This window comes from Oncorhynchus clarkii, chromosome 10 (genome assembly GCF_045791955.1).
Source record: "Oncorhynchus clarkii lewisi isolate Uvic-CL-2024 chromosome 10, UVic_Ocla_1.0, whole genome shotgun sequence".
In the NCBI taxonomy this organism is placed as follows: domain Eukaryota; kingdom Metazoa; phylum Chordata; class Actinopteri; order Salmoniformes; family Salmonidae; genus Oncorhynchus; species Oncorhynchus clarkii.
Genome location: NC_092156.1, coordinates 37,198,920 through 37,225,889, shown reverse-complemented (window position 1 = coordinate 37,225,889; position 26,970 = coordinate 37,198,920). Strand labels below are relative to the sequence as shown.

Genomic DNA, 26,970 nt, shown 5'->3' with positions numbered 1-26,970 from the left:
TGGTTGAGATAATGCCAAGAGTGTGCAAAGCTGTCATCAAGGTAAAGGGTGGCTACTTGGAATAATCTCAAATATAAAATATATTTTAATTTGATAAACACTTTTTGGTTACTACATGATTCCAAATGTGTTATTTCATAGTTTTGACGTCTTCACTATTATTCTACAATGTAGAAAAAAATGGTACAAATAAAGAAAAACCCTTGGATGAGTAAGTGTGTCCAAACTTTTGACTGGTACTGTATATTAATACATTTTTATTATTCAGGGGGTGCTGCAGCACCCTCAGCACCTCTACTTCCTGTGGCTATGTGTAGTAGAGGTATGTAGATTGTCCACTGCAGTGGTTTAGCCCCACTGTAATGCAGCAGTCTCCCTGGTCTAATATTTCACTGGACTTCTACAGTACCTCTCCACTCCATCCCCCTACCCAGACCTCTTCTTTCTGTTACACAGTATTTCGTGAAAGCTTATTCTAAAAGCATATTCTACCATTGTGGGATAGTAAAAATAGCAAGTTCTAACTAATTATGTTTGTTTCATTTTTTAAAATATGAACAAAAATGTTACAGTCCTTGTCACTGGGCCTCAGTGGAGTGAATATATCTGGTTCCAGATAATGAACTTCTACCATTTGAAAGGTACAGGCACATACAGTGGGGCAAAAACAAGTATTTAGTCAGCCACCAATTGTGCAAGTTCCCCCACATAAAAAGATGAGAGAGGCCTGTAAATTTCATCAAAGATACACTTCAACTATGACAGGCAAAATGAGAAAAAAAATCCAGAAAATCACAATGAAGGATTTTGAATGAATTTATTTGCAAATTCTGGTGGAAAATACGTTTTTGGTCACCTACAAACAAGCAAGATTTCTGGCTCTCACAGACCTGTAACTTCTTCTTTAAGAGGCTCCCCTGTCCTCCACTCGTTACCTGTATTAATGGCACCTGTTTGAACTTGTTATCAGTATAAAAGACACCTGTCCACAACCTCAAACAGTCACACTCCAAACTCCACTATGGCCAAGACCAAAGAGCTGTCAAAGGACACCAGAAATTAAATTGTAGACCTGCACCAGGCTGGGAAGATTGAATCTGCAATAGGTAAGCAGCTTGGTTTGAAGAAATCAACTGTGGGAGCAATTATTATTATTAAATCCTGCAGTGCCAGACGTGTCCCCCTGCTTAAGCCAGTACATGTCCAGGCCCGTCTGAAGTTTGCTAGAGAGCATTTGGATGATCCAGAAGAAGATTGGGAGAATGTTATATGGTCAGATGAAACCAAAATATTACTTTTTGGTAAAAACTCAACTCGTCATGTTTGGAGGACAAAGAATGCTGAGTTGCATCCAAAGAACACCATACCTACTGTGAAGCATGGGGGTGGAAACATCATGCTTTGGGGCTGTTTTTCTGCAAAGGGACCAGGACGACTGATCCGTGTAAAGGAAAGAATGAATGGGGCCATGTATCGTGAGATTTTGAGTGAAAACCTCCTTCCATCAGCAAGGGCATTGAAGATGAAACGTGGCTGGGTCTTTCAGCATGACAATGATCCCAAACACACCGCCCGGGCAACGAAGGAGTGGCTTCGTAAGAAGCATTTCAAGGTCCTGGAGTGGCCTAGCCAGTCTCCAGATCTCAACCCCATAGAAAATCTTTGGAGGGAGTTGAAAGTCCGTGTTGCCCAGCAACAGCCCCAAAACATCACTGCTCTAGAGGAGATCTGCATGGAGGAATGGGCCAAAATACCAGCAACAGTGTGTGAAAACCTTGTGAAGACTTACAGAAAATGTTTGACCTCTATCATTGCCAACAAAGGGTATATAACAAAGTATTGAGACACTTTTGTTATTGACCAAATACTTATTTTCCACCATAATTTGCAAATAAATTCATTAAAAATCCTACAATGGGATTTAAAAAAAATAAAACATCTCATTTTGTCTGTGATAGTTGAAGTGTACCTATGATGAAAATTACAGGCCTCTCTCATCTTTTTAAGTGGGAGAACTTGCACAATTGGTGGCTGACTAAATACTTTTTTGCCCCACTGTAGTCATCCGAAGGCAGCGGAGACTCCTCTGATTCTAATATGAAACGTTTCCTATACATAGATGAGTTGCAAAGACAGACAGAATCCTAGTATTGAGGTCAAAACAATATTATGTTTCCCCCCCTTTTATTTAATATTTAATTATTTAATGAATGGTCTTGTCTGTGGAATAAATACTGTATGTCTGTGCTTTTCTTAAAGCCATCCCATGTTACCCCTTTCTTCATCTCTCCAGACAAGCTCCCAGTTATTGTTGGCTTCTGATTCAAATCCCTTGTGCTTGCCTCTGAGGCAGTCGGTAACCACTCCTGTCTACCTGCTGGCATTGATAAGACCACACAACCAACCAGGCCAGTGCTCTGTTACCGCTCGTCTCCTGGAATCTCCCCCATGACGACTTAGTCTATGTTCCACCAGGTCACTCAGTGGTAGAAAGAACGGCACGGGTGTGTTGGAACAGCAAAGCTGCTGGTTATCCTCAACCACTTGTCCTATTAGCCTAAAGCATATTTTCTCCTCATCCTGTGCTGTGTTGCTTTAATTTATCTTATTTAATTTATTGGAGTATTGTTCAATTGAATTATTATTCTTGTGAGTTTTTTTCAACTGAAGTTTATGTGTTGGTGGAAGTCTGAGACTTCCAAGGTTGATAGTGCTAATAATCACCTCTCTCCATCATGCTTCTGAGAGTTACAAAAGTGACAGCTATGGGTCTAGTGAACACTGGAGCTCAGAGTCCATGGGGATTGGGAGTGACAGGTGCACAGGAGCCATTATCATACTGTTAAGACCTTTCAATGATTTCTGTGGATTGGTTCAAGTGGGTGGATGTCAACATTTATTTTGACAAATACCTACTATTATCAATTGTTACAGTAGCCTAGGCCTATAATGAAATTATGACATTGGAATTGCAAATTGACACAGTCCAATAGAACAACCATTGCAACCCGAAAGCAGTGTCTGTTCATGTTCCTTTTGTTGAGTATTTCAGGGCTGTGATTGTAACTATGTTTTGATGAGCAAGTGTCACGAGGTTAGGACACCCATTTTAAAGCATAGATAGGAACAATAAATGATGAGCCCCCAATTTGCGTCTGTGGTATGTTCTTCTATGCATGAAGCACCGCCCAGGCTTTTGCTCCCCACTACGCAGGGAGAGATGCAGCAGTAGCATTCTACAGTGGCTACGTTACCGTCACAATTTTAGTGCATGCCACGACCCTACCTGCTAATGCAAAACGGCACTCAAATCGTCAAATCGGGAAACTAGCAGACTACGGGTGTCAGAGTGGAAAGGGAACTAACGGTGGAAACTCTGATGATGATGAGGATGATGATGGTGAGGATGATTCTGTAAGAGTTATAAACATGAATACAATATTATGTGAAAGAGGAGATAGTTAGAGATTTATATTTTTTTCCTTGCATTTGGATACAATTATGAACAGTCACACAAAATGTTGGTGTACAATAATCTGCACCTTAACCGATTTCATTTTGTTGCGCTCATGTACTACATTGTGACCTTGGATATGAAAATTACATTTTGCATGATCGTAATCCTCGTATATGATGCTTATGTTTGTGTGGTTAGTGGTTGCTGATACTGTGCCTCAGTGTGCGTATGGATAATCGCAGCCCGCACGCAAGTTTAGCCCACGCACGGCGTGCAGTGGAGGCAAGGAAGTGGGAGCGAATGCGCGTTCTTATGGAGGGACACAGGGCTTCAACATGGCCTCATCACGATATGAATGGCGCTGGTATATTCTATTTTTTCTTATCTTGTTTGTGGTTTACCTTTTCTTTACCATGTCGACCATCAGTAGAATATGGCAGTCACGGAGCGCCAGATTGGTTATACAGATTTTAAGGAAAGGTTCCTTGGCCTCTGTTCCTTCGTATGTTGTAAAACCCACACATGTGGGTTCTGTTGATTAGCCTACTTGTCAATGGTGCTCGGTTGAAATAAATTAGGTCTTATCACATCATCTTCTTGTTCTGGTAGGATTGAAAGAACGCGATTTAATAATAGAATAGAATATATTAGAAGAATGTCATTATTCAGCATGTAAGCTCTAAATGGCTGTGTAGATAACATTTTGTACTGACCAACATGTCATGTCTTGGAGCTAGTGGGCGCAATGCAAACAAACAGTATCATCTAGCATACTGTAAACGAACTATCATATAGCCTAATAATGTTATTATTTGCTATCGAATGTTGTCTGTCTTTAAAAAAAAATAATGACCCTGTTTGAATGGTTTTACGTTGATATTGAAGTAGTTATTATGTCTATTCTTCCATGCTTTTACTTTATCTCACTGTAGGCCCCGTGGTGCAACATAGACATATGGTTGTATTTCCATTGCTTTTAGTGAATGCCAGTGGGTAGGCCTAAATAGTATGCGTTTTTGCATCATGTTTTGTAATGTAGGCCAAATATAATGCAGTTTTCCTTTTCATAGTGACAAGTCTACAGATGCTATGAATATGATTGCATGTTTTTGTTGTGTGTGTGTTTGCAACCTAATTCAAGATAGACCTGCTGTATGGAATGCTTACAGTGCTGTTCATATTGCAGGGTCCCAGTAAAAAAAAATGGTGATGCAATGAGTCTCACTGGAGATAAAATAGCTGTATTGCAAAAAGGCAATGCTCTGGTAGTGTAATAACACTAATACTGTCAGTATGCAGACATTCCTTTAAAAAAATACATGATTATTCATTATTTGTATTATGAGGAAGCCAAAGGTAGGTTTTCAAATCAAAACATGGGCGTGCATATTTAATGCAGGCAGGGGTGCATTCACATGGAGATGCATGTGGAGCAAAAATACCTCTTTATATTCTTGAGCTTGTGAGTTATAGTGGAGAGTGAGCACTCTTGCCACATTTATCAGGGAACATGTTGACTTGTTCATTTGTATATTACTGTGAGGGCTTGTCTGTTTTCATTCTGTTGTATCTCTCATTGTTTGGGCTATCACCTTTTTTGTTTCACTCAGGATGTTATTAGGATTTCAGAGCTCAGACAAGGGCACCTGTGGTCTATTGCATAAATCTTTGTTTAAAGAACTGTTAATTATGTTAATAGCCTACATAAAGTCAGTTGGCCCTCTGTAACCTGGAATAGGTCATGACATTAACATGTGAATGGAGGGTAGGTTTTTCTCTGCATTATATATTAGAGAAACGTTGTTGAGTAAAACACACATTATGGCAAAGTTTGTTGCTTGTTTTGGGATTATGAGAAAAACAGTCACTCCAAGCAGAGCAACTACAGCTATGTTTTAGGGATTTATTGACCATAACAGCTTGGCTGTGTAATCCGGGTCAATGCACAAATGTAGTATCTACCAGCCTGCACCCTGTTTCAATATGGTGCTCCTGCTCCCTTTAGCCTGCATTTCATTCCAGCCATCTACACAAAGCTCTAGCCAACTACACAAAGCTAATGCCAACTACACAAAGCTGTAGCCAACTACACAAACTCTCTAGAGCAATAGGCTATCCTTTATGTTTATATTCAGCTTTTTACACTATACTGTAGATTGTTGAGTTTAGAGACAAGAAGAGATTTGGTAGATTTTTCTATTTTCTGGGCATAATTAACTGCTTTTCTTAGTAGTTTGACTGAACCGTGTACTACTGATCATCTTATGTAACAAGTATATTTTACACTGGGGAGAAGTGTATTATGTACAGTAAATCTGTTTTAGACAGAATAAGGCCAATTACAGATTTTGCCGACAAACCCAGGGCCATTTTGTGAGAGGGAGTGGAAAGACGAAAAGTGGCACAGGTGTAATAAAATATTTTAATCATTGTGGGTGATACAATTAATAGGGACATCAAACTGAATTTGTTTTGTTTGACCTGGCTTATACTGTGGCAATACAGATGGGGAAATATTAACACAATCATTCCTCTTCATGAGACTTCATTTGAGTAGTTTTAGATCTCCCCACTTTAATGTCTAAACCCTAGATTAAGATTGATCATCTGCAGAAGGAAGTACTCCCTCAGAGTGGACACAAATAGGCATGTGTCTGTTAGGGTATCATCCCTGAGTCATCTCTACCCACTACTCGATCTTATACTTAATCATATTGCAGTGTCTATCGGTGGTATGATCAATGGTGGAACGAAACTTTGGTGTCTTTTAGTTAGTTGGTTGTGTTTGTCTGGGCACTTATGGTGGATTTAATATTGGAGAAGATTAGAGCAAATCTGAACAAATGGGAAAGAAGAAGTCATCCACCATTGTTTATCACTTTGGCATTAATTATAACGCCTCATTTGTTAGGTTAATCTCACTGAATCAAAGCTGTTTAATTCTTCATAATACTGGTAATTTGTATTTTAAAAAATTAGTTGAAAAAATAAAGTATATATATTTACATACCAGTCAAAAGTTTGGACACACCTACTCATTCAAGGGTTTTTCTTTATGTTTTACTATTTTCTACATTGTAGAATAATAGTGAAGACATCACAACTATGAAATAACACATATGGAATCATGTAGTAACCAAAAAAGTGTTAAACAAATCAAAATGAAGTTTATACAGTGGGGCAAAAAAGTATTTAGTCAGCCACCAATTGTGCAAGTTCTCCCACTTAAAAAGATGAGAGAGGCCTGTAATTTTCATCATAGGTACACTTCAAAAAAAAATAGAAAAAAAATCCAGAAAATCCCATTGTAGGATTTTTAATGAATTTATTTGCAAATTATGGTGGAAAATAAGTATTTGGTCAATAACAAAAGTTTATCTCAATACTTTGTTATATACCCTTTGTTGGCAATGACAGAGGTCAAACGTTTTCTGTAAGTCTTCACAAGGTTTTCACACACTGTTGCTGGTATTTTGGCCCATTCCTCCATGCAGATCTCCTCTAGAGCAGTGATGTTTTGGGGCTGTTGCTGGGCAACACAGACTTTCAACTCCCTCCAAAGATTTTCTATGGGGTTGAGATCTGGAGACTGGCTAGGCCACTCCAGGACCTTGAAATGCTTCTTACGAAGCCACTCCTTCGTTGCCCGGGCGGTGTGTTTGGGATCATTGTCATGCTGAAAGACCCAGCCACATTTCATCTTCAATGCCCTTGCTGATGGAAGGAGGTTTTCACTCAAAATCTCACGATACATGGCCCCATTCATTCTTTCCTTTACACGGATCAGTCGTCCTGGTCCCTTTGCAGAAAAACAGCCCCAAAGCATGATGTTTCCACCCCCATGCTTCACAGTAGGTATGGTGTTCTTTGGATGCAACTCAGCATTCTTTGTCCTCCAAACACAACGAGTTGAGTTTTTACCAAAAAGTAATATTTTGGTTTCATCTGACCATATAACATTCTCCCAATCTTCTTCTGGATCATCCAAATGCTCTCTAGCAAACTTCAGACGGGCCTGGACATGTACTGGCTTAAGCAGGAGGACACGTCTGGCACTGCAGGATTTGAGACCCTGGCGGTGTAGTGTGTTACTGATGGTAGGCTTTGTTACTTTGGTCCTAGCTCTCTGCAGGTCATTCACTAGGTCCCCCGTGTGGTTCTGGGATTTTTGCTCACCGTTCTTGTGATCATTTTGACCCCACGGGGTGAGATCTTGCGTGGAGCCCCAGATCGAAGGAGATTATCAGTGATCTTGTATGTCTTCCATTTCCAAATAATTGCTCCCACAGTTGATTTCTTCACACCAAGCTGCTTACCTATTGCAGATTCAGTCTTCCCAGCCTGGTGCAGGTCTACAATTTTGTTTCTGGTGTCCTTTGACAGCTCTTTGGTCTTGGCCATAGTGGAGTTTGGAGTGTGACTGTTTGAGGTTGTGGACAGGTGTCTTTTATACTGATAACAAGTTCAAAGAGGTGCCATGAATACAGGTAACGAGTGGAGGACAGAGGAGCCTCTTAAAGAAGAAGTTACAGGTCTGTGAGAGCCAGAAATATTGCTTGTTTGTAGGTGACCAAATACTTATTTTCCACCATAATTTGCAAATAAATTCATTGAAAATCCTACAATGTGATTTCCTGGATTTTTTTTCTAATTTTGTCTGTCATAGTTGAAGTGTACCTATGATGAAAATTACAGGCCTCTCTCATCTTTCTAAGTGGGAGAACTTGCACAATTGGTGGCTGACTAAATACTTTTTTGCCCCACTGTATTTTTGATTCTTCAAAGTAGCCACCCTTTGCCTTGACAGCTTTGCACACTCTATGAGTAGGTAGATAAGTTGGTTAAAAACTCAGAAATGATCGCCAAGACTTGACAGTGCCATCCTGCCCTTTTGCTAGAAGATGAATGAGAACTAGAGTACTAATGAGCCCTTACACTCCTCTCTCACCCTTTCCCCCCTATTTTCCCTCTTCCCCCACTTTCCTCTCACCCCAATATCCCATTTTCCCTCTCCTCTCTTCTCTTTCCCATCTCACTTCCCTTCTCTCCTCTCCCCTATCCGCACCCACACAGTTGATCAGTGGAGGATCCATCGTCAGCGCTGAGGCAGTATGGGATCATGTCACCATGGCCGACAGGGAATTGGCATTTAAGGCGGGGGATGTAATCAAGGTCCTCGATGCATCAAATAAGGACTGGTGGTGGGGACAGATTGACGATGAAGAAGGATGGTTCCCAGCCAGCTTTGTGAGGGTGAGTGGAGCCATCAACGATTTTCTCATTCTGTGCTGCACCATGTCTTGCCTCTCAACCAGTACACAAGGGTTCACCACCTATTCACAATGGTGTGATGGATTATCAGTGTTAGGGAGTAGTAAACTACACGGAGTTCAACTAGTAATTTAACTACATTTTGCAGTAGCTTGGTGGTAGTTGAACTAAATTCAAATCTATGTAGTGTTTTCAGTAGATAATAAAAGTTGTTTTTGCCTTGTAGCGGTGTAGCTAACTACTGGAACTACACACTACCTTTTTTGGGGGGCAATAGTTTATTTTCTTTTTCGGCATCAGACCTGCCTAATTCTAACTTTAAACATAGTTTTTGTGTTTAATAGGCTAAAAACAATTCTGTTAATGTATGACCCCAGAGTGAGCTGTTCTTGCAGTTTGTAGAAATTTCAGATCTATGTAATAATTTTTCGCAAAGTAGTTTGGATGAAGTGAACTATTTTTTCAAAGTAACTTTAGTTAAGTAAACTATATTTTTCTTCAGGGTAGCTTTAGTATAGCGTACCTTCTTCCTGTGTGAAGCTTCCCCACTACTCATTTAACACTGCCTTATCATTGATAATTATTGATCGACTGCCCCGTTTTGAAGGCAGATATTTTAGGCTTTGATGATGATGATTTGATATTGATAAAAATATGATTATGCCATGGTAATCTCACAGCAACTAAACATTTTTACTAGTCTCCAAATGAAATACTGTGAAAACAAGAAGACATCAGAAAAGTTCATACCTGGTGGTTATCACTACTAGCCTTCTCACTCTGCTACAAATGAGTCTGAATGAGGTATGTCATGTTTTTCTCTCCAAAGGTTGAACCCCACCCACCACAACCTCAAACAAAACAGGTGTTCTATATCAACCCTATAGCAGCTCCAAGGTTCCAAAACACAACTACCAAGGTGCGCTTAATAGTTTCAGCAAGAACTTCAAAGCATCTGTTTTAACTAGCAGCTCACTGCACATTGGACCACCCCATATCTAACATCCTGTCGCTTTGATACTACTGCTTCCATTTGCCGACAACACCATGCTTCAAGTGTCAAGCTTGTAATGGCATTAAGGTTAAACTATGGTACCTCAAACAAGTATAGAGAATAGCTATTGTTAATTCTTAATTGATAAAGTGCTCCCACCAAAATCTAAACAAACAAATAGAAATGTGTTCATTTCCAACTTGGGAAAAGTGTAGGAAACCTTTTCCAAGTTGGCCTTGGAAGTAAGTGGTGGGCTCTGCTTTGCTCTCCACTCCCTCTCACACACTCTATCTATCTCTCCCCACTCAATCTCTTTCTTTCATTCTCCTTTCACTCTTATTCTCACTATCTTCTCTCTCACTAAACTGAAAAGCGACCACTGAAGCACTGATTCATCTCAGATCTGAATGATGAAACATGTATGACCACCCTTTTAGCAGAGGACAGGGCATATCAAACAGGTGGATAAAAAGATCAAGGATTGATGAGTGACTCAAATAAAAGCTATTTAATGGTTATTTTATATAACTGGATTTGTTGGCATGTTGGAAGTTATTTTCAGTACATTTTCTAAAATCTTTATTATTGCACCAATCCAATGAATTTACCATACAGCTTTTGTCCACTGGTCCAAGGAAACAGAGAGAGTGGGCCCTAAACAGACACCCATGAACAATGAACTCAGGCTGAGATAAACCGTGTACACAGAGTACCATCAAGCACTGAGACAGACCCATCGGCAGGATAAAGTGACTTAGGGGGCACTTGAAATCGACGAGGGGGAAACATTTTTTGGGGTTCTTGCATTGGAATTATATTGAATTCTGCGTATATAATCATACTATACCACAATAAACATCAAGTTCAAATGATGAGATCATTGATTGATTTAGAAATTTGTAGCCTATCTCTGCTGCGCTGTTAAAGCACAGTGGACAGCACCCTACGGCTAGGCCGTTTTGGTAATGAGTATAAGCTACAAGGTAGATAGAGCAATTCATCTTTTCAAACAGCATATGTGAATGCAGCCATACATACAGCTGTCTTACCCAAATAATGCAAACTTAGTGATGAAAGTAGTAGCCTAGTTATTCATGCATGCAAACAAAAATACTGAATAGCACACTCTTAAATCTGTTTTGCTTAGATCCAGCAGTGGTTTCCCCTTTTTCAGATCTAGAAAGTCATTGCTCTCTGGGTTAAGGACACACAGGGCCTCCACCAGCTGGCTGTTGTGTTCGCTAAATCGTTCCGACATTTCTGACTCATGCTGAAGAACAGTCTTTTACACTCAGTCTCTTCTCCTCTGTCCTGCTGGCCTACTGTACTGTCCATCAGATATTGCTGGAGATTTGTACTTACCTAACTGTGTAATTTGCTTGGAGCTGGTGGTGGTGCATCATATCCTTTGGTACTATCAATAGAATTCTTCCAGTTAGAATACCCAGCTTGGGTGAAGGCTTTGTCTGCGTTGTTTGGGAAACAAAATGCAGCATCTGCAGTAACCGAGTATTTCAGTCACTCTCTTCCTATGAACCAGATGCTATTACATTAATGTTTTTGGGACAGAAAACTTGCGACTAGGGCAGGATTCTAGGCTAACCTGGGCTGGCTTCTCTGTTCCAAGATCATCAGCAACAGTGGAGGTGGCTGTGGTGGAGCCATTATCCTAGCGGCGTTTGTGGAAATACTTTTTTTATTTTTTTTGTGCGTCGCCCCACGGACCTCCCGGTCGCGGCCGGTTACGACAGAGCCTGGGCGCGAACCCAGGGACTCTGATGGCACAGCTGGCGCTGCAGTACAGCGCCCTTAACCACTGCGCCACCCGGGAGGCCCAGCTGCCCAGTAAAGCAGCTTCAACAGTAAACTTGACCCCAACCTTATAAATCAAAAGCATATATTACAGACGTAGGCGTATCACAAAGATGAGAGATGAGAAGCGTTTTTTCACGCTTTATATGTAAACCCAAAAGAGTCACACCTAACCGCCCTGTGCTTTCCATACCCCCCCTACACACACTGCAGTGCACCTTGTCCATTGTGCTGACAGCGCAGCAGAGATACAGATTTTTTTCCCCAGTAACCTGTCACTTAATCATTTGAACTTTTTGTTGATATTTTAATATAGGAACTTAAAACTTAAACTGAGGGGGCTAAAGTTTGAACTGAGGGGGCTAACTCTTCGAGCCGGCCCACACTGAGACCAGATGTCTGGAAAATATTACTTACAACAGAGGCCATTTGTGACTCTTGTATGGCCACATGGCCACATCAGAAGGGTCCCATGACTCTATGTATATTAAGGCAGGGTCTAGTGTTTGTAACATATATTGGTATATGCTTTATACCCATCTTCTTTATGTGCGGTCTCTCAAAGTGTTTTTGGTTACCCAAGTAGTGATAAAGGACAAAACAGCACAACCAATAACTAACTTACAGTAGCTGGTCTCATTAATGACCACCATCAAAGTTAAACAACTACTTCATATTTGCAAACAAACAGATATCATATACAGTGCCTTGCGAAAGTATTCGGCCCCCTTGAACTTTGCGACCTTTTGCCACATTTCAGGCTTCAAACATAAAGATATAAAACTGTATTTTTTTGTGAAGAATCAACAACAAGTGGGACACAATCATGAAGTGGAACGACATTTATTGGATATTAAAAACTTTTTTAACAAATCAAAAACTGAAAAATTGGGCGTGCAAAATTATTCAGCCCCCTTAAGTTAATACTTTGTAGCGCCACCTTTTGCTGCGATTACAGCTGTAAGTCGCTTGGGGTATGTCTCTATCAGTTTTGCACATCGAGAGACTGACATTTTTTCCCATTCCTCCTTGCAAAACAGCTCAGGCTCAGTGAGGTTGGATGGAGAGCATTTGTGAACAGCAGTTTTCAGTTCTTTCCACAGATTCTCGATTGGATTCAGGTCTGGACTTTGACTTGGCCATTCTAACACCTGGATATGTTTATTTTTGAACCATTCCATTGATCCACAGATTTTGCTTTATGTTTTGGATCATTGTCTTGTTGGAAGACAAATCTCCGTCCCAGTCTCAGGTCTTTTGCAGACTCCATCAGGTTTTCTTCCAGAATGGTCCTGTATTTGGCTCCATCCATCTTCCCATCAATTTTAACCATCTTCCCTGTCCCTGCTGAAGAAAAGCAGGCCCAAACCATGATGCTGCCACCACCATGTTTGACAGTGGGGATGGTGTGTTCAGGGTGATGAGCTGTGTTGCTTTTACGCCAAACATAACGTCTTGCATTGTTGCCAAAAAGTTCAATTTTGGTTTCATCTGACCAGAGCACCTTCTTCCACATGTTTGGTGTGTCTCCCAGGTGGCTTGTGGCAAACTTTAAATGACACTTTTTATGGATATCTTTAAGAAATGGCTTTCTTCTTGCCACTCTTCCATAAAGGCCAGATTTGTGCAATATACGACTGATTGTTGTCCTATGGACAGAGTCTCCCACCTCAGCTGTAGATCTCTGCAGTTCATCCAGAGTGATCATGGGCCTCTTGGCTGCATCTCTGATCAGTCTTCTCCTTGTATGAGCTGAAAGTTTAGAGGGACGGCCAGGTCTTGGTAGATTTGCAGTGGTCTGATACTCCTTCCATTTCAATATTATCGCTTGCATAGTGCTCCTTGGGATGTTTAAAGCTTGGGAAATCTTTTTGTATCCAAATCCGGCTTTAAACTTCTTCACAACAGTATCTCGGACCTGCCTGGTGTGTTCCTTGTTCTTCATGATGCTCTCTGCGCTTTTAACGGACCTCTGAGACTATCACAGTGCAGGTGCATTTATACGGAGACTTGATTACACACAGGTGGATTGTATTTATCATCATTAGTCATTTAGGTCAACATTGGATCATTCAGAGATCCTCACTGAACTTCTGGAGAGAGTTTGCTGCACTGAAAGTAAAGGGGCTGAATAATTTTGCACGCCCAATTTTTCAGTTTTTGAATTGTTAAAAAAGTTTGAAATATCCAATAAATGTCGTTCCACTTCATGATTGTGTCCCACTTGTTGTTGATTCTTCACAAAAAATACAGTTTTATATCTTTATGTTTGAAGCCTGAAATGTGGCAAAAGGTCGCAAAGTTCAAGGGGGCCGAATACTTTCGCAAGGCACTGTATATCAGGATGATTGAGCAAAACTTTCTGGAGTAAATGTTTGAATCTACAGACTGATCTCATCTCATTTAATGTGTTGATTTTCTTTGTGTGACAAGAAATAGTAAGAGAATTATATGGGAACATAGTACCCTCATATCCTAGATGGCAATGTGCCCATTAACAACACAGTTGCGTCATGGCTGGCTTTGAAATGTGTATTCTCCTGAAAAACATCATGATTATGTAGATGTGCATTAGGAGTCAGCTACCTACCCTGTGTTCTCTGGCAAGGATGCTAAAATTAGTTCCCTTTGAGGATTACACAAAGTGACAGTTCATTCTTTGAGATGCCTTCAAGCAACCGATGCACAAATGCGCTCACAACTCCTGAAACTCCTTCAACTAGGAGGTATCAGATTGTAATCAAACAATGAATACTGCGTAGAAGGACTTCATATACATTTTTTCATGGTTTTATCCCTTTTGTAATGCAATGTTATTTCTTATCTGTGTGTGTGTTAACCAACACTTAATTTATTTCCAAGAACACCCAAATCCATGTCCAAAAGATCCACCTTTAGTCTGTAATATCATAATATGACAATTAAAAAGAAAAGGTGGAAGTCCATATCACTTTCAGTTTAATAACCACGGCAGCATCATAGAAAGGTTTTGCTTTGTACCTCAGTTACAGCTTTCTACTCGACATAGTCACAGCACTTTATGAATAAAAAAAAACAAGTTTTTGACAAGTTGGTTGTTTAACTGTGAGTGTTCCTCAGTTACTCTAGTGCAGGGATGGGTAACTTTGATGGGGGTGGGGGCCACCAAAAAATCAGAACTCATCTTGAGGGGCCGCAGTGGCTCGCAGGACTGCCTACCTACATCCATACACACACATGCAGTTAGAGCCAGCCTTATGGGGGCCCTAAGCAAATGTTTTTGGTAATTTGGCAATTCGACCTTGATTAGTACATCTTTAGATAGCTTTAAATGCTGACATTGGCTAATGGAGTGACTGTCAGTGACTGAGATAACAAGAGACAAACTGCTGATGCACAACCAAATTCCTAAATTGCACTTTGTATTCTACTATTGATCCGTGGGCCTACAAAAGGCACGTCACGACCAGTTGCCATCCCTGCTCTATTGAGTCCTGATATTTGTGTTCGATGTAAACATATAAAAACTGTTAATTTACAGAACTACAGTGCCTTCTGAACGTATTCATACCCATTGACTTATTCAACATTTTCTTGTGTTACAGCCTTAATTCAATTTTCACCCAAGTGAAAACATGTCTTTATAAATTGTTTCAGATATTTTGAAAATGAAATGCAGAAATATCTGATTTACATACTGTAAGTATTCACACACGTTTGCAATGAGAGTTCAAATTGAGCTCAGGTGCATCCAGTTTCCATTGATCATCCTTAAGACGTCATCTAATAGTTTGGACGTAATTTAGAAAGAAACACACATCATTGTAAGGTTTCACAGTTGACAGTGCATGTCAGAGCAGAAACTGTACCATGAAGTCCAAGGAACTGTCTGTAGAGGCATATATCTGGGGAAGTGTATAAAACCATTTCTAGAGTGTTGAACGTTTCCAAGAGCACAGTGCTTTCCATCATTGGGAAATTTAAAGAATATGGAACTACCCAGACTCCGTCTAGAGCTGGCCGTCCAACCAAACTGAGCAACCGGAAAATAATGCAAACCATTCTGTGGTCTGATGAGACAAAGAATTTAACTTTTTGGCCTGAATGCAAAGCACTATGTCTGGAGAAAACAAGGCACAGCCCCTCACTCGTCTAACACCTGATGCTTTTTAGCAGCAGGGACTGAGAGACTGGTAAGGATAGAGGGAGGAATGAATGAAGCCAAATACAGGCAAATTCTGGATGAGAACCTGCTTCAGAGTGCAAGCTACCTGAAAACGGGGCTCAGGCATTTTGTTCCAACAGGACAATGGCCCTAAGCATACAGCCAAAGCAACACTGGATTGGCTTCAGAACAAGAATGGCTGGCCCACTCAAGGACTTTCACAAAGGCCAGACTTGAATCCCATTGAAATCTGTGGTAAGACTTGAAGATTGCTGTTCACCGCCACTCCCCATCAAACTTAACAGAGCTTGAGAAAGTCTGCAAGGAAGAATGAGAGAAAATCTCAAAATCCAGATGTGCAAAGCTGATGCAGACACACCCAAGACGATTCAAAGCTGTAATCACTGCCAAAGGTGCTTCTACGAAGTATTGACTCAGGGGTTTGAATACGTATGTAAATGAGATATTTCTCTATTTCATTTTCAAGAAATGTGCAAAAATGTCTAAAACATGTTTTCACTTTGAGTAGCTTGGATGAAAGGTGCCCAGAGTAAACGGCCTGCTCCTCAGTCCCAGTTGCTAATATATGCATAGTATGATTAGTATTGGATAGAAAACACTCTGAAGTTCCTAAAACTGTTTGAATGATGTCTGTGAGTATAGCAGAACTCATATGGCAGGCAAAAACCTGAGAAGAAATCCAAACAGGAAGTGGGAAATCTGAGGTTGGTCGATTTTCAACCCAGCCCCTATCGAATACACAGTGGGATATTGGTTATGTTGCACTTCCTAAGGCTTCCACTAGATGTCAACCGTCTTTAGAAACTTGAATGAGGCTTCTACTGTGATGTGGGGCCGGATGGGAGCTGTTTGAGTCAGTGGTCTGGCAGAGAGCCAGGTCCTGGTCACGCGCATTTCACATGATAGCGACCTGCATTCCATGGCTTTTCTACAGACAATGGAATTCTCCGGTTGGAACGTTATTGAAGATTTATGATAACAACATCCGAAAGATTGATTCTATACTTAGTTTGACAAGTTTCTTCGACCTGTAATATAACTTTTTGAAGTTTTCGTCCAACGTTCGGCTGGACCTGCACGAGCGTTTGGATTTGTGTACTAAACTTCCAAACAAAAGTAGCTACTTGGACATAAAAAATTGACATTATTGAACAAATCAAACATTTATTGTGGAACTAGGATTCCTGGGAGTGCATTCTGATGAAGATCATCAAAGGTAAGGGAATATTTATAATGTTATTTCTGATTTCTGTTGACTCCAACATGGCGGATAATCTTGTTTTTTTTCTGAGTGCCGTCTCAGATTATTGCATGGTTTGCTTTTTCCGTAAAGTTTTTTTGAAATCTGACACAGCGGTTGCATTAAGGAGTGGTATATCTATATTTCCATGTCTAACAATTGTATTTTCATCAACATTTATAATGAGTATTTCTGTAAAATGATGTGGCTCTTTGCAATATCACCGGATGTTTTTGGAACGAGTGAATGTAAGGCGCCAATGTATACTGAGTTTTTTTTATATAAATATGAACTTTATCAAACAAAACATACATGTATTGTGTAACATGAAGTCCTATGAGTGTCATTTGATGAAGATCATCAAAGGTTAGTGATTCATTTTATCTCTATTTGTGCTTTTGTGACTCCTTTCTTTGGCTGGAAAAATGGCTGGGTTTTTCTGTGAGTTGGTGGTGACCTAACATAATCATTTGTGGTGCTTTCGCTGTAAAGCCTATTTGAAATCGGACACTGTGGTAGGATAAACAACAAGATTACCTTTAACCTGTTGCGACGACCAAACCCGGATCCGGGATTCTATTTATAGACCTAAGCTCATTACCATAACGCAACGTTAACTATTCATGAAAATCGCAAATGAAATGAAATAAATATGCTATCTCTCAAGCTTAGCCTTTTGTTAACAACACTGTCATCTCAGATTTTCAAAATATGCTTTTCAACCATAGGAAAATAATCATTTGTGTAACAGTAGCTAGCTAACGTAGCATTTAGCGTTAGCATTAGCGTTAGCATTTAGCAGGCAACTATCACAAAAACAAGTAAAGCCTTCAAATAAAATAACTTACCTTTGAAGAACTTCTGATGTTTTCAATGAGGAGACTCTCAGTTAGATAGCAGATGCTCAGTTTTTCCAAAAAGATTCTTTGTGTATTAGAAATAGCTCCGTTTTGTACATCACATTTGGCTACCAAAAAAAAAAAAAAAAAAACGAAAATTCAGCCCTCAAAACGCGAACTTTTTTCCAAATTAACTCCATAATATCGACTGAAACATGGCAAACGTGGTTTAAAATCAATCCTCAAGGTGTTTTTCCACATATCTCTTCGATGATATATCCTTCGTGGAAGCCTGGTTTCTCCTTGCTCTCAAATGGAAAAATAATTGGACCTGGCTTTGCGCTCCAATTTCGACGCAGGGACACCAGGCGGACACTTGGAAAATGTAGTCTCTTATGGTCAATCTTCCAATGATATGCCTACAAATACGTCACAATGCTGCAAACACCTTGGGGAAACGACAGAAAGTGTAGGCTCATTCCTTGCGCAATCACAGCCATATAAGGAGACAATGGAAAACAGAGCTTCAGAGATTCTGCTCATTTCCTGGTTGACGTATCATCTTGGTTTCGCCTGTAGAATGAGTTCTGGGGCACTTACAGACAATATCTTTGCAGATTCTGAAACTTCAGAGTGTTTTCTTTCCAAAACGGTCAATAATATGCATAGTCGAGCATCTTTTCGTGACAAAATATTGCGCTTAAAACGGGAACGTTTTTTATCCAAAAATGAAATAGCGCCCCTAGAGATCCAAGAGGTTAAAATGGTATAAAATACATGTATGTTTGAGGAATTTTAATTATGAGATTTCTGTTGTTTTGAATTTGGCGCCCTGAACGTTAACGGGATCGTAGCCCTAAGAAGTTTTAAGGGGTACCGTGTGTAGATGGGTGAGGAAAAAAATAAATGTAATCCATTTTGAATTCAGGCTGTAACACAACAAAATGTGGAATAAGTCAAGGGGAATTCATATTTTTTTTAAGGCACTGCATGTGGTGTATATTTATATTGTTCATTAGGTTAAGTTATAACATGGTCTATCACTATCAATTTGAACATGGCTCCAATGGGAAACAGACGTTCAGGAGCCACTGTTGAAACACAGGGATTATACAGTGCGGTCTATCAACTGTCCCATTTATCAGTAGCAAAACTCTATTTTAAATTCCCCCTATCTCTGCCGTACATCGTGTGAGCGCTGTTGCTTAAAGCTCTATTGTGCAGTCACAGTGGTGTACTCAGCCTAACTTGCAATTTCATGCTTGTTTATTTTTCTTGTTTCGATGCATACTGTTGCTTTAACTCAACCTATTCGATGTAAAGGCTTTTTCCCCTTGCAATGTGTTCGCTACAATTCAAGATCAATGACAACCTTTTTTTGACAGGGACCTGTTTTACAGGTGCATCAGAGGAATGAAGACCTGATGTCCAGTATATGTATATTTGTTTACTTGTATGTTTGTAACAGGTGTTGTGTTGAATTTAATTATGATGCACAGTGTTAAACTGAAGGAGTGGCATTGAACATTTATTTAAATTGGGAGAAAAAAGTAATTGTATGGAGTTGTTTTTTTGTATTTTAATTATATTTTAGATGATGCTACTGAATATTTGTCCATGCTGACATTTTGTGTTTGGCTGTCCTCAGCTGTGGGTGAACCAGGAGGAGAACACGGCGGTAGAGACAGTTGAAGGGGCTAGCCCCAGCCCCAGTGAGGTCCAGAACGGCCATGCGGATGCCAGTCCCAGCAGCAGCGACTGCCTGTGCCAGCCCGCCCAGGACAGAGACCAGATGAGGGCCAACATAATCAATGAGATTATGAGCACAGAGCGTCACTACATCAAACACCTGAAGGACATATGTGAGGTAGGCTTGGCTGGCTAGAGGACATCTTCCAGAGACTGAAGGACATATGTGAGGTAGGCTTGGCTGGCTAGAGGACATCTTCCAGAGACTGAAGGACATATGTGAGGTAGGCTTGGCTGGCTAGAGGACATCTTCCAGAGACTGAAGGACATATGTGAGATAGGCTTGGCTGGCTAGAGGACATCTTCCAGAGACTGAAGGGCATATGTGAGGCAGAGGTTAGAGACAATTACCTTGTTTTGGATCGTTATCAAACTACTATTCAAAGCATGATAAGCCAGGTTACTAGTGATGATTCAAAATGAAATATAAGATATTTCATGAGCATGAAGGTTGAAGAAGTTTCTTTAAATATATCGAAGTACCCAGTAAACTGTATATCCAATATCTCCACAGTGCTATAACAGCGTTTGTACACTACAGTGATTAGATTATGCAGTACAGTGCTTCCTGTGTCCCTCAGAGGCAAACTTCAATCAATTGTGTTCTAGCCTAACGTAGCAGGGCAGGCGTAAAATAAACACCTGAGCGGTGTTTCTTTCTTTCTGGTCCTGATGAGAGAAGAAAAACTGTCAGGGGAGGTTCTCTTCTCCACTGTTGAACCAATCCAGTAAATGCGGAGGAGGAGTTAAGGTGGAGTGTCGCCTTTTTATCAACCAATAGCGGAAGTCGTGTCACATGCTCTCTTTCCATTTCCCCTAAAAAAACGGAAGCGACCCCGCAGAGGGTGATGGTGTTCCAAACAGTAGTGACAGGGCTACAGTGTTTTAGTGAGAGATTAGAAATGATGACTGGGGGTGTTGACCTGTAAGTGCTGGGCTCAGAAATGGTATCCCTCCCATCACATGGCACTCTTCCCCTGCATATATTGTAAAAAGCACGCCATATCTTTCATGCTCCGCCTGTCTCTGTCAAATAATGCACCCAGTAGAGTACATGAAAAAGTACTCAAAAAGCTCTTATCTAATCTATTCATTTTTAAATCAGTTTTCCCTCTGTTCCCACAGAAATATTACATAATCTGGAAATTATGCAGAGAAAAAAAAGAAGAGTTTAATCAACATCACATGGGAAATTGTAATGTGTAGGTGACTGTGTATTGAACCGTGATGGTCTTTTAAGTGTGAAACTATATGATTTTTCCTGAATTATTTGAAATGTTATCTGAGAAATAAGCTCCCACAGAGGGGATAAGTTACCTAACTGAGACTCTTGCTTATAGAGCTGTAGCCATTTTCACTGCTTTTATTTTTCCCCAGGTCTTATCTGGGAAGAATTTGAATAAATAATGACTATGATGCAATCTTTGGCACTGATGCCTTTTTTTTATGCTAAGACAAAACTGTTTAAATGCACTGCAGTTAAAACATTATTTTCAGATGCCATGAAACGACCTGCAATAGCTAATATTGGATCAAAACTAAAACATTTTTTCTTATTTTCTTTGCTGCGCCAGGGTTACTTCCGGCAATGTAAAAAAAGAAGAGACATGTTCAACGACGACCAGTTGAGGGTCATATTTGGGAACATTGAAGATATCTATAGGTTTCAAATGGGCTTTGTCAGAGACCTGGAGAAGCAATACAATACAGAAGAACCTCATCTCAGTGAAATAGGTCCCTGCTTCCTAGAGCATGTAAGCATTTTTGTATCTCTCAGAATTTCAAGTGTTTTTTAAATGTAATCCCTCACAATAGATTTGAGTAGACCTTGTGTATCATACATACATGCCCATTTTCTCATCCTTTGTCTTACATCTGAGAACCTTGATGATGGCAGTTCCCTTTGGTTATTAGTTTCAATGGCAAACGTTAGGAAATCCCCCAAAATAAAAACATTTGTAGCTTGTTTCAGCATTTTAGACATACTGTACACATTTATCTGTTTACAGCAAGATGGCTTTTGGATATATTCAGAGTACTGCAACAACCACGTGGATGCCTGCATGGAGCTCTCTCGACTGATGAAGGATGGCCGCTATCAGCAATTCTTCGAGGCATGTCGCCTGGTGCAGCAGATGATTGACATCGCCATTGACGGTTTCCTGCTCACGCCCGTCCAGAAGATCTGCAAGTACCCTCTGCAGCTGGCAGAGCTGCTCAAGTACACTGTCCAGGAGCACAGGTACCTGTCCCTCAGCCTCAATGTCACATCAAAGATTTACATTCACCTCTGTGTTATGATGAACAATGTTTCTACTGATAAAGATCCTTCTGGAATGAATGGTCCTTTATGATCTCAGGCTAATTGTATGAGACATGAGGGTGCCATGAGGGTGTGAGGAACCTAGACGTGGATGCTAAGCTAAAAGTATTTTGTGAAGGGAAGTGAAGAGACGTGGCTCGGTTTGAATGCCTGACTATTTACAGTACTATGGTTGGCCTTGTATTCCTTCTTTTTCTTAATTCGCCACCACTGTAACATTGTGTCGTCATCCCCTCCTCTTGTAGTGACTACCGTTATGTCGCTGCAGCGCTGGCCGTAATGAGGAATGTCACTCAGCAGATTAACGAGCGGAAGCGTCGCCTGGAAAACATTGAGAAGATAGCACAGTGGCAGGCGTCTGTGCTGGACTGGGAGGTAGGGCTGAGACAGAGTGACAGGAATGAGGAACAAACAAGCACTGTGGGACAAACATACGCCAAGCTGTTTTAGTTGAATGTTTTGCTCTGTCAACTCACTCCTTTGCTACTGCACTAGTTTGTGTTGGTCAGAGTTTGTATTTTACAATGCACATCTTTTGATAAGCTGTCAAGTAGAGCCTATTTGAAGGCTTGGAGAGGCAAGAAGCTGTTTATTCTTTTAAAGGAAAATATATCTCTCCAATCTCTCCTTTTGGAAATAAGAAAACACAGACTTGTCAAATGCAGTGCATTTTGAAGCACTCCGTTTAATCAGGATGAAACTAGTCAGGAGTGAGAAGAGGAAGTGGATGAATCTGTTTTGCTAGACTTGAACCTGTATTTGATATGAGAGAGAGCTAGCGTTATCAGGTCACTCTGACCTAGTTGAAGAGAGTTTTTCCAGAGTTGCGCAGTCACTGAGGTACTGTAATTATGTCAAGTAAAAAATGTTGTATTTGATTCTTCTCTCAAGATCTAAAGAGTCAACGTTAATGAGATGAAGCCTGTCTTACCAGCCTGTATCTTATCAGCCACTTTTCTAATTTCATAAGCATAAAAGGATTCAGTTTTGATGACTATGTATCACAGACCATTATTGATCCTGTTTAAAGATTTGAACGTCTTGTATTTCTCTGTAGGGGGATGATATTCTAGACAGGAGTTCAGAGCTGGTGTACACTGGGGAGATGTCATGGATCTACCAGCCGTATGGGCGGAGTCAGACTAGAGTCTTCTTCCTGTTCGACCATCAGATGGTTCTGTGTAAAAAGGTAAGGTGGCCACATCTGGGTCACAAATACAATTTAATTGATCGGAACCAGTCTTGGCGCACCCAGGTGCTTAGTTAACTCCTCTCTTTTGCAGACACAGTTGGTATGAATTTGCTAAAATGTGATCCATTGGTCAATTTGTTTGTGAATAAAACATAGCAACAAAGTCAGTAGATGTGTTTGTACCTCCCAGGTTCAAGGCGAATGAAGGTCACGGTTTGAAAAAGAGAATCACGTCACCAGCTTGGTGTGCCTAAGGGGTAATGATTTATTGTGCAAAACAGAAAGTCTCATAGGATTGTAAGAGAAAATGCTTAGCCTCAGCAGTGTGGTGACAGAGACAGAGCTTTAGGACAGTATGACTGCAGTTTTTATGACCAAACATGCTTGTTGGATAGTTTATATGACAGCAATTCTTATTTACTCCCCAATACCAACAAGACATTTGAGTCATATTCACAAATCTCTACAACTATGAAATAAGAATAATCTCAAGAAAAAAAGTTCTTAAATGCATCCAATAGCTCAAAATGTCTTGAGAGATTCTGAAATGTCATGTTAAGAAATTCTCAATTAATGAAGTGCTTAGCTCTTAAACCCACAATCAATCCCATTCTTTAGGTACGAGTCTTTACAAAAGCTCATTCAAATATGATGGTAGCTCTCACAAACTTGTAGCTTGAAATGAAAATGGTCAGGAACACAATTCTTTCATTCAACTCCTGAAATGGAATGAACCTTGTGGTACAGAATATTATGTCCCTTGAAGTAACAGAACTTGACAGACCTACTGTACATCCCGAGCCACCTCTGCTTGAGATCTTATCTTTGATCTCCATCGCCTCAGAACTGTGATTGATTCCTGCTTCTGACGTGGATGACAACAGTGTTGTTACATAAGAGAGGCCGTCATGTCCAAAGAGAAGTGAGGGGTAGCTGACAGGCTTACAGTACAGGACACAGGGCTGTTGTGTCCCTCACAGTTTACCACTGGCAGCTGCGACATGTGTGATGCAAGCTCTCAGAGGGGAAAGGAATACAGGAGTACGCAGCAGCAGCAGCAGCATCACTAATGGGGACGGGATGCCTGGAATCTGGAGCAGCTGCTTACAGCATGGATCCCTGTCTGTCACAGGGAAATTGATAGGGTGCAATTATTTCTTCCTGACTGCCAGAAATTGAAGCCTTTTCATTTCCTGTCTGTCACCTGGGTTTCGCAGTACCTTGCTAGTGTTCAAAGCACTAGTGTAGATGATTCAAAGTCAATTAGAATCGGCTCTCTACTTAGTTTTCCCTTCCACTCCTCCCTCCCTTCCTTTTCCTTCAGGACTTGATACGACGAGACATTCTGTACTACAAGGGCCGCATCAATATGGACAGGTACAATGTAGTTGATGCCGCAGATGGGCGGGATGATGACTTCAACGTGAGTGTGAAGAACGCGTTCAAGCTGAGTAATAAGGACTCAGACGAGATCCACATCTTCCTGGCCAAGAAGCTGGAGGAGAAACTTCGCTGGCTCAGAGGTTTCCATGAGGAACGCAAGATGGTACAAGAGGATGAAAAAATAGGTGCGTATGTGAAAGAAATGGTAATTTGCACAACAAATGAAAATGGTAAATGAAAACAACAATAACAATGATTAATATTTTTCAGGGTTTGAGATATCAGAGTATCAGAAGCGGCAAGCTGCAATGACAGTGCGAAGAATGACCAAACAGAAAGGTAAATACACACTTAACCAAGTTTTACTAACTGTTTTTAGTCCATCTGTAGTGCATCTCTCTCCTCCTTAATATCTCTCTCCTCCCAAATTGTAGGCCATAGGTCTGTGCCCCCTGGATACCCCCCTCCTATGGACCCCATGAATCCAGGACAGTACTTAGTTGGAGACAGCATGGAACAATCAGAATTTGAATTCCCTGAACCTGAAAGGTGCAAGTCTCCCTTCTGGCAGAGCTTCAGCAGGTTAACCCCCTTTAGGAAATAGAGAAGAGATAGTTTAGAAAGACCACCTTATTTTTTTTTAGAAGCACTATTCTAATTCAATTGTGACGTTTTTAAAGGGAAATCTGAACACAATTATATTTGGACCCAAGAGTATTTGGATTGTCACACATTTAGCTTGTGAGCATCTCATTAATGACTGTACTGTTATAATCACTTTACCTGTATGAGTGCAATGACTACTAGCAACACAACTACCACAGTGAACCACACCTTTGGATCCTGAGAAACCAAAACACCTTCCTGTTTCCTGAACTGTGAGAATGTTTTTGTGACCTCTACTAATCCTTGTACAGTGGAAAAGGGAATCGCAGGTTTCAAGAAAGAACACGCTGAACATTCATTTTGTGTCCACATTTAAAAATGAGGAAGCACTAGTCATACATTGATCTTTATGCCAAATCTGGTTGTGTCCTACAGTTCACTGTGACCTTAATGGGCATTTTATAGGTTTCTCTTCTTTTATTTTCTTGTTTTTGTTCAAATGTAAAATGCTGGCCAAATGCATCAATCTTGTATTGTTTTTGTTATTATTTATTACAATTGTATTTTTGTTAATTTGTAATGCATGATGAAGTCCAATACAGGTATTCTATGTGCAATTATATTCTTACGGGTCAAAGGAAAAGAGAATCAGCATCATCAACTTCAATGTGAATCATTCATATACTTTACATCGTGTTGTTTCCTCTAGGATCTTCAGTCTGATAGGAATACCATCTTGAGTTGTTCTCCTAATGGTCATTCACACTGATTTTACATAACCAGGATGGAAGTTTGAGACCTGATATTACAGTATATTCAGCTATCATATAGTATATTACTTTCTTTACCACCTTACAGTTATTGTATAATACTATGTGGTTATAGTTGCACTTACATAAGATGCAGCTGTGATTTCTTCAGGTAGAAGAGTCTGCTAGAATGCCCTTCAACCAAGTCATTCAACAAAGATTGCGATCTCGTAAGAGTCGAACATAGGCTTACCATTCAATTTGACGATAGTTCCAGGAAACAACCATGGTTAAAGCCATATCCATTGGATTTATTTTAATGTGATGTTCATTGTTGACAGTGAGAGCTTTATTGCTTAGGACAAGAAAATAATAGCACTTTGTTTAAAAGGTAGCCAAACTACAGTAAAAACATATTGGGAATCATTTTCCTGGGGTGGCTTTCATAGTGCCAGCACAATGTTATGACATTACTGATTTTACACCTGTTGTTTCAGGTTCAAGTCTTCACTTCTGCCACCAGGCTTAGATGAAGCAGGAGATGGGGGATGTTTTGGGGGGTTTCCAGTGGGTTTTCTAGGCATTATGATGGCAACTTCAATCAAAAAGTTTGCCAGAATTGAAAAAAATGCAAAGGGAAGGCTGGTGGCTTGTTATCTATATTTATATTTAAAGGGTAAAAACCATTTTTAAAAGGATATTTATATGCCTAAAAAATTAACTAGGATTTAATACATTGCACTAAATACAGTGTAAAAGTGCAATATGAAAGTGTGCAGTAATATTGAAAGACAAAACGCTTTTAATATTAAGGCGTTTATCTTGATGATCTATGTATGGAGCATTCATACATTTTTAATAAAGTGCATTATAATGAAAAAACGCTTAAATATCGAATTCCTAAGTGGTTTTTATTTCATTTTTTGTTTTTATTAATAATTATGGATGATTTATCATTCATTCTGTGACTATGTCTTGGAATAAATCCAAATGTGTCAACATGACTGTTTCTTTCATAGCTTAAGTTGTAATGAACCATGTGTGTTGTAAACAGATGTGCATTAACATAAACTCCAATGCAATGGATAAACACCAACATCTGATTTAATTTATCTAAATGCCAGGTGTTGACATTTACTATTTCCTCAAAGAATCACCATCTCTCCTTATCCTTTCCTCATGATGTACCA

General features: G+C 40.1%; 1 protein-coding gene across 3 annotated transcripts; it reads left to right on the top strand.

The window, feature by feature from the left end:
* The first annotated feature begins 3,234 nt into the window (after positions 1 to 3,234).
* On the top strand, positions 3,235 to 26,662 carry LOC139418417 (rho guanine nucleotide exchange factor 9-like). 3 transcript variants are annotated; one of them, XM_071167824.1, is made up of 10 exons: positions 3,235 to 3,414; positions 8,531 to 8,710; positions 19,427 to 19,645; positions 21,102 to 21,281; positions 21,537 to 21,769; positions 22,096 to 22,225; positions 22,908 to 23,039; positions 24,367 to 24,610; positions 24,696 to 24,764; positions 24,860 to 26,662. In XM_071167824.1, the coding sequence occupies exons 2-10, from the start codon at positions 8,585 to 8,587 to the stop codon at positions 25,027 to 25,029; spliced, it is 1,503 nt and encodes a 500-aa protein (XP_071023925.1). In that variant the 5' UTR covers positions 3,235 to 3,414; positions 8,531 to 8,584; the 3' UTR covers positions 25,030 to 26,662. The 3 variants fall into 3 exon arrangements, with proteins under 3 accessions (XP_071023925.1, XP_071023923.1, XP_071023924.1); XM_071167822.1 differs by having other exon boundaries at positions 3,242 to 3,400; XM_071167823.1 differs by lacking the exon at positions 3,235 to 3,414 and adding an exon at positions 3,781 to 3,821.
* The last annotated feature ends 308 nt before the right edge of the window (positions 26,663 to 26,970 follow it).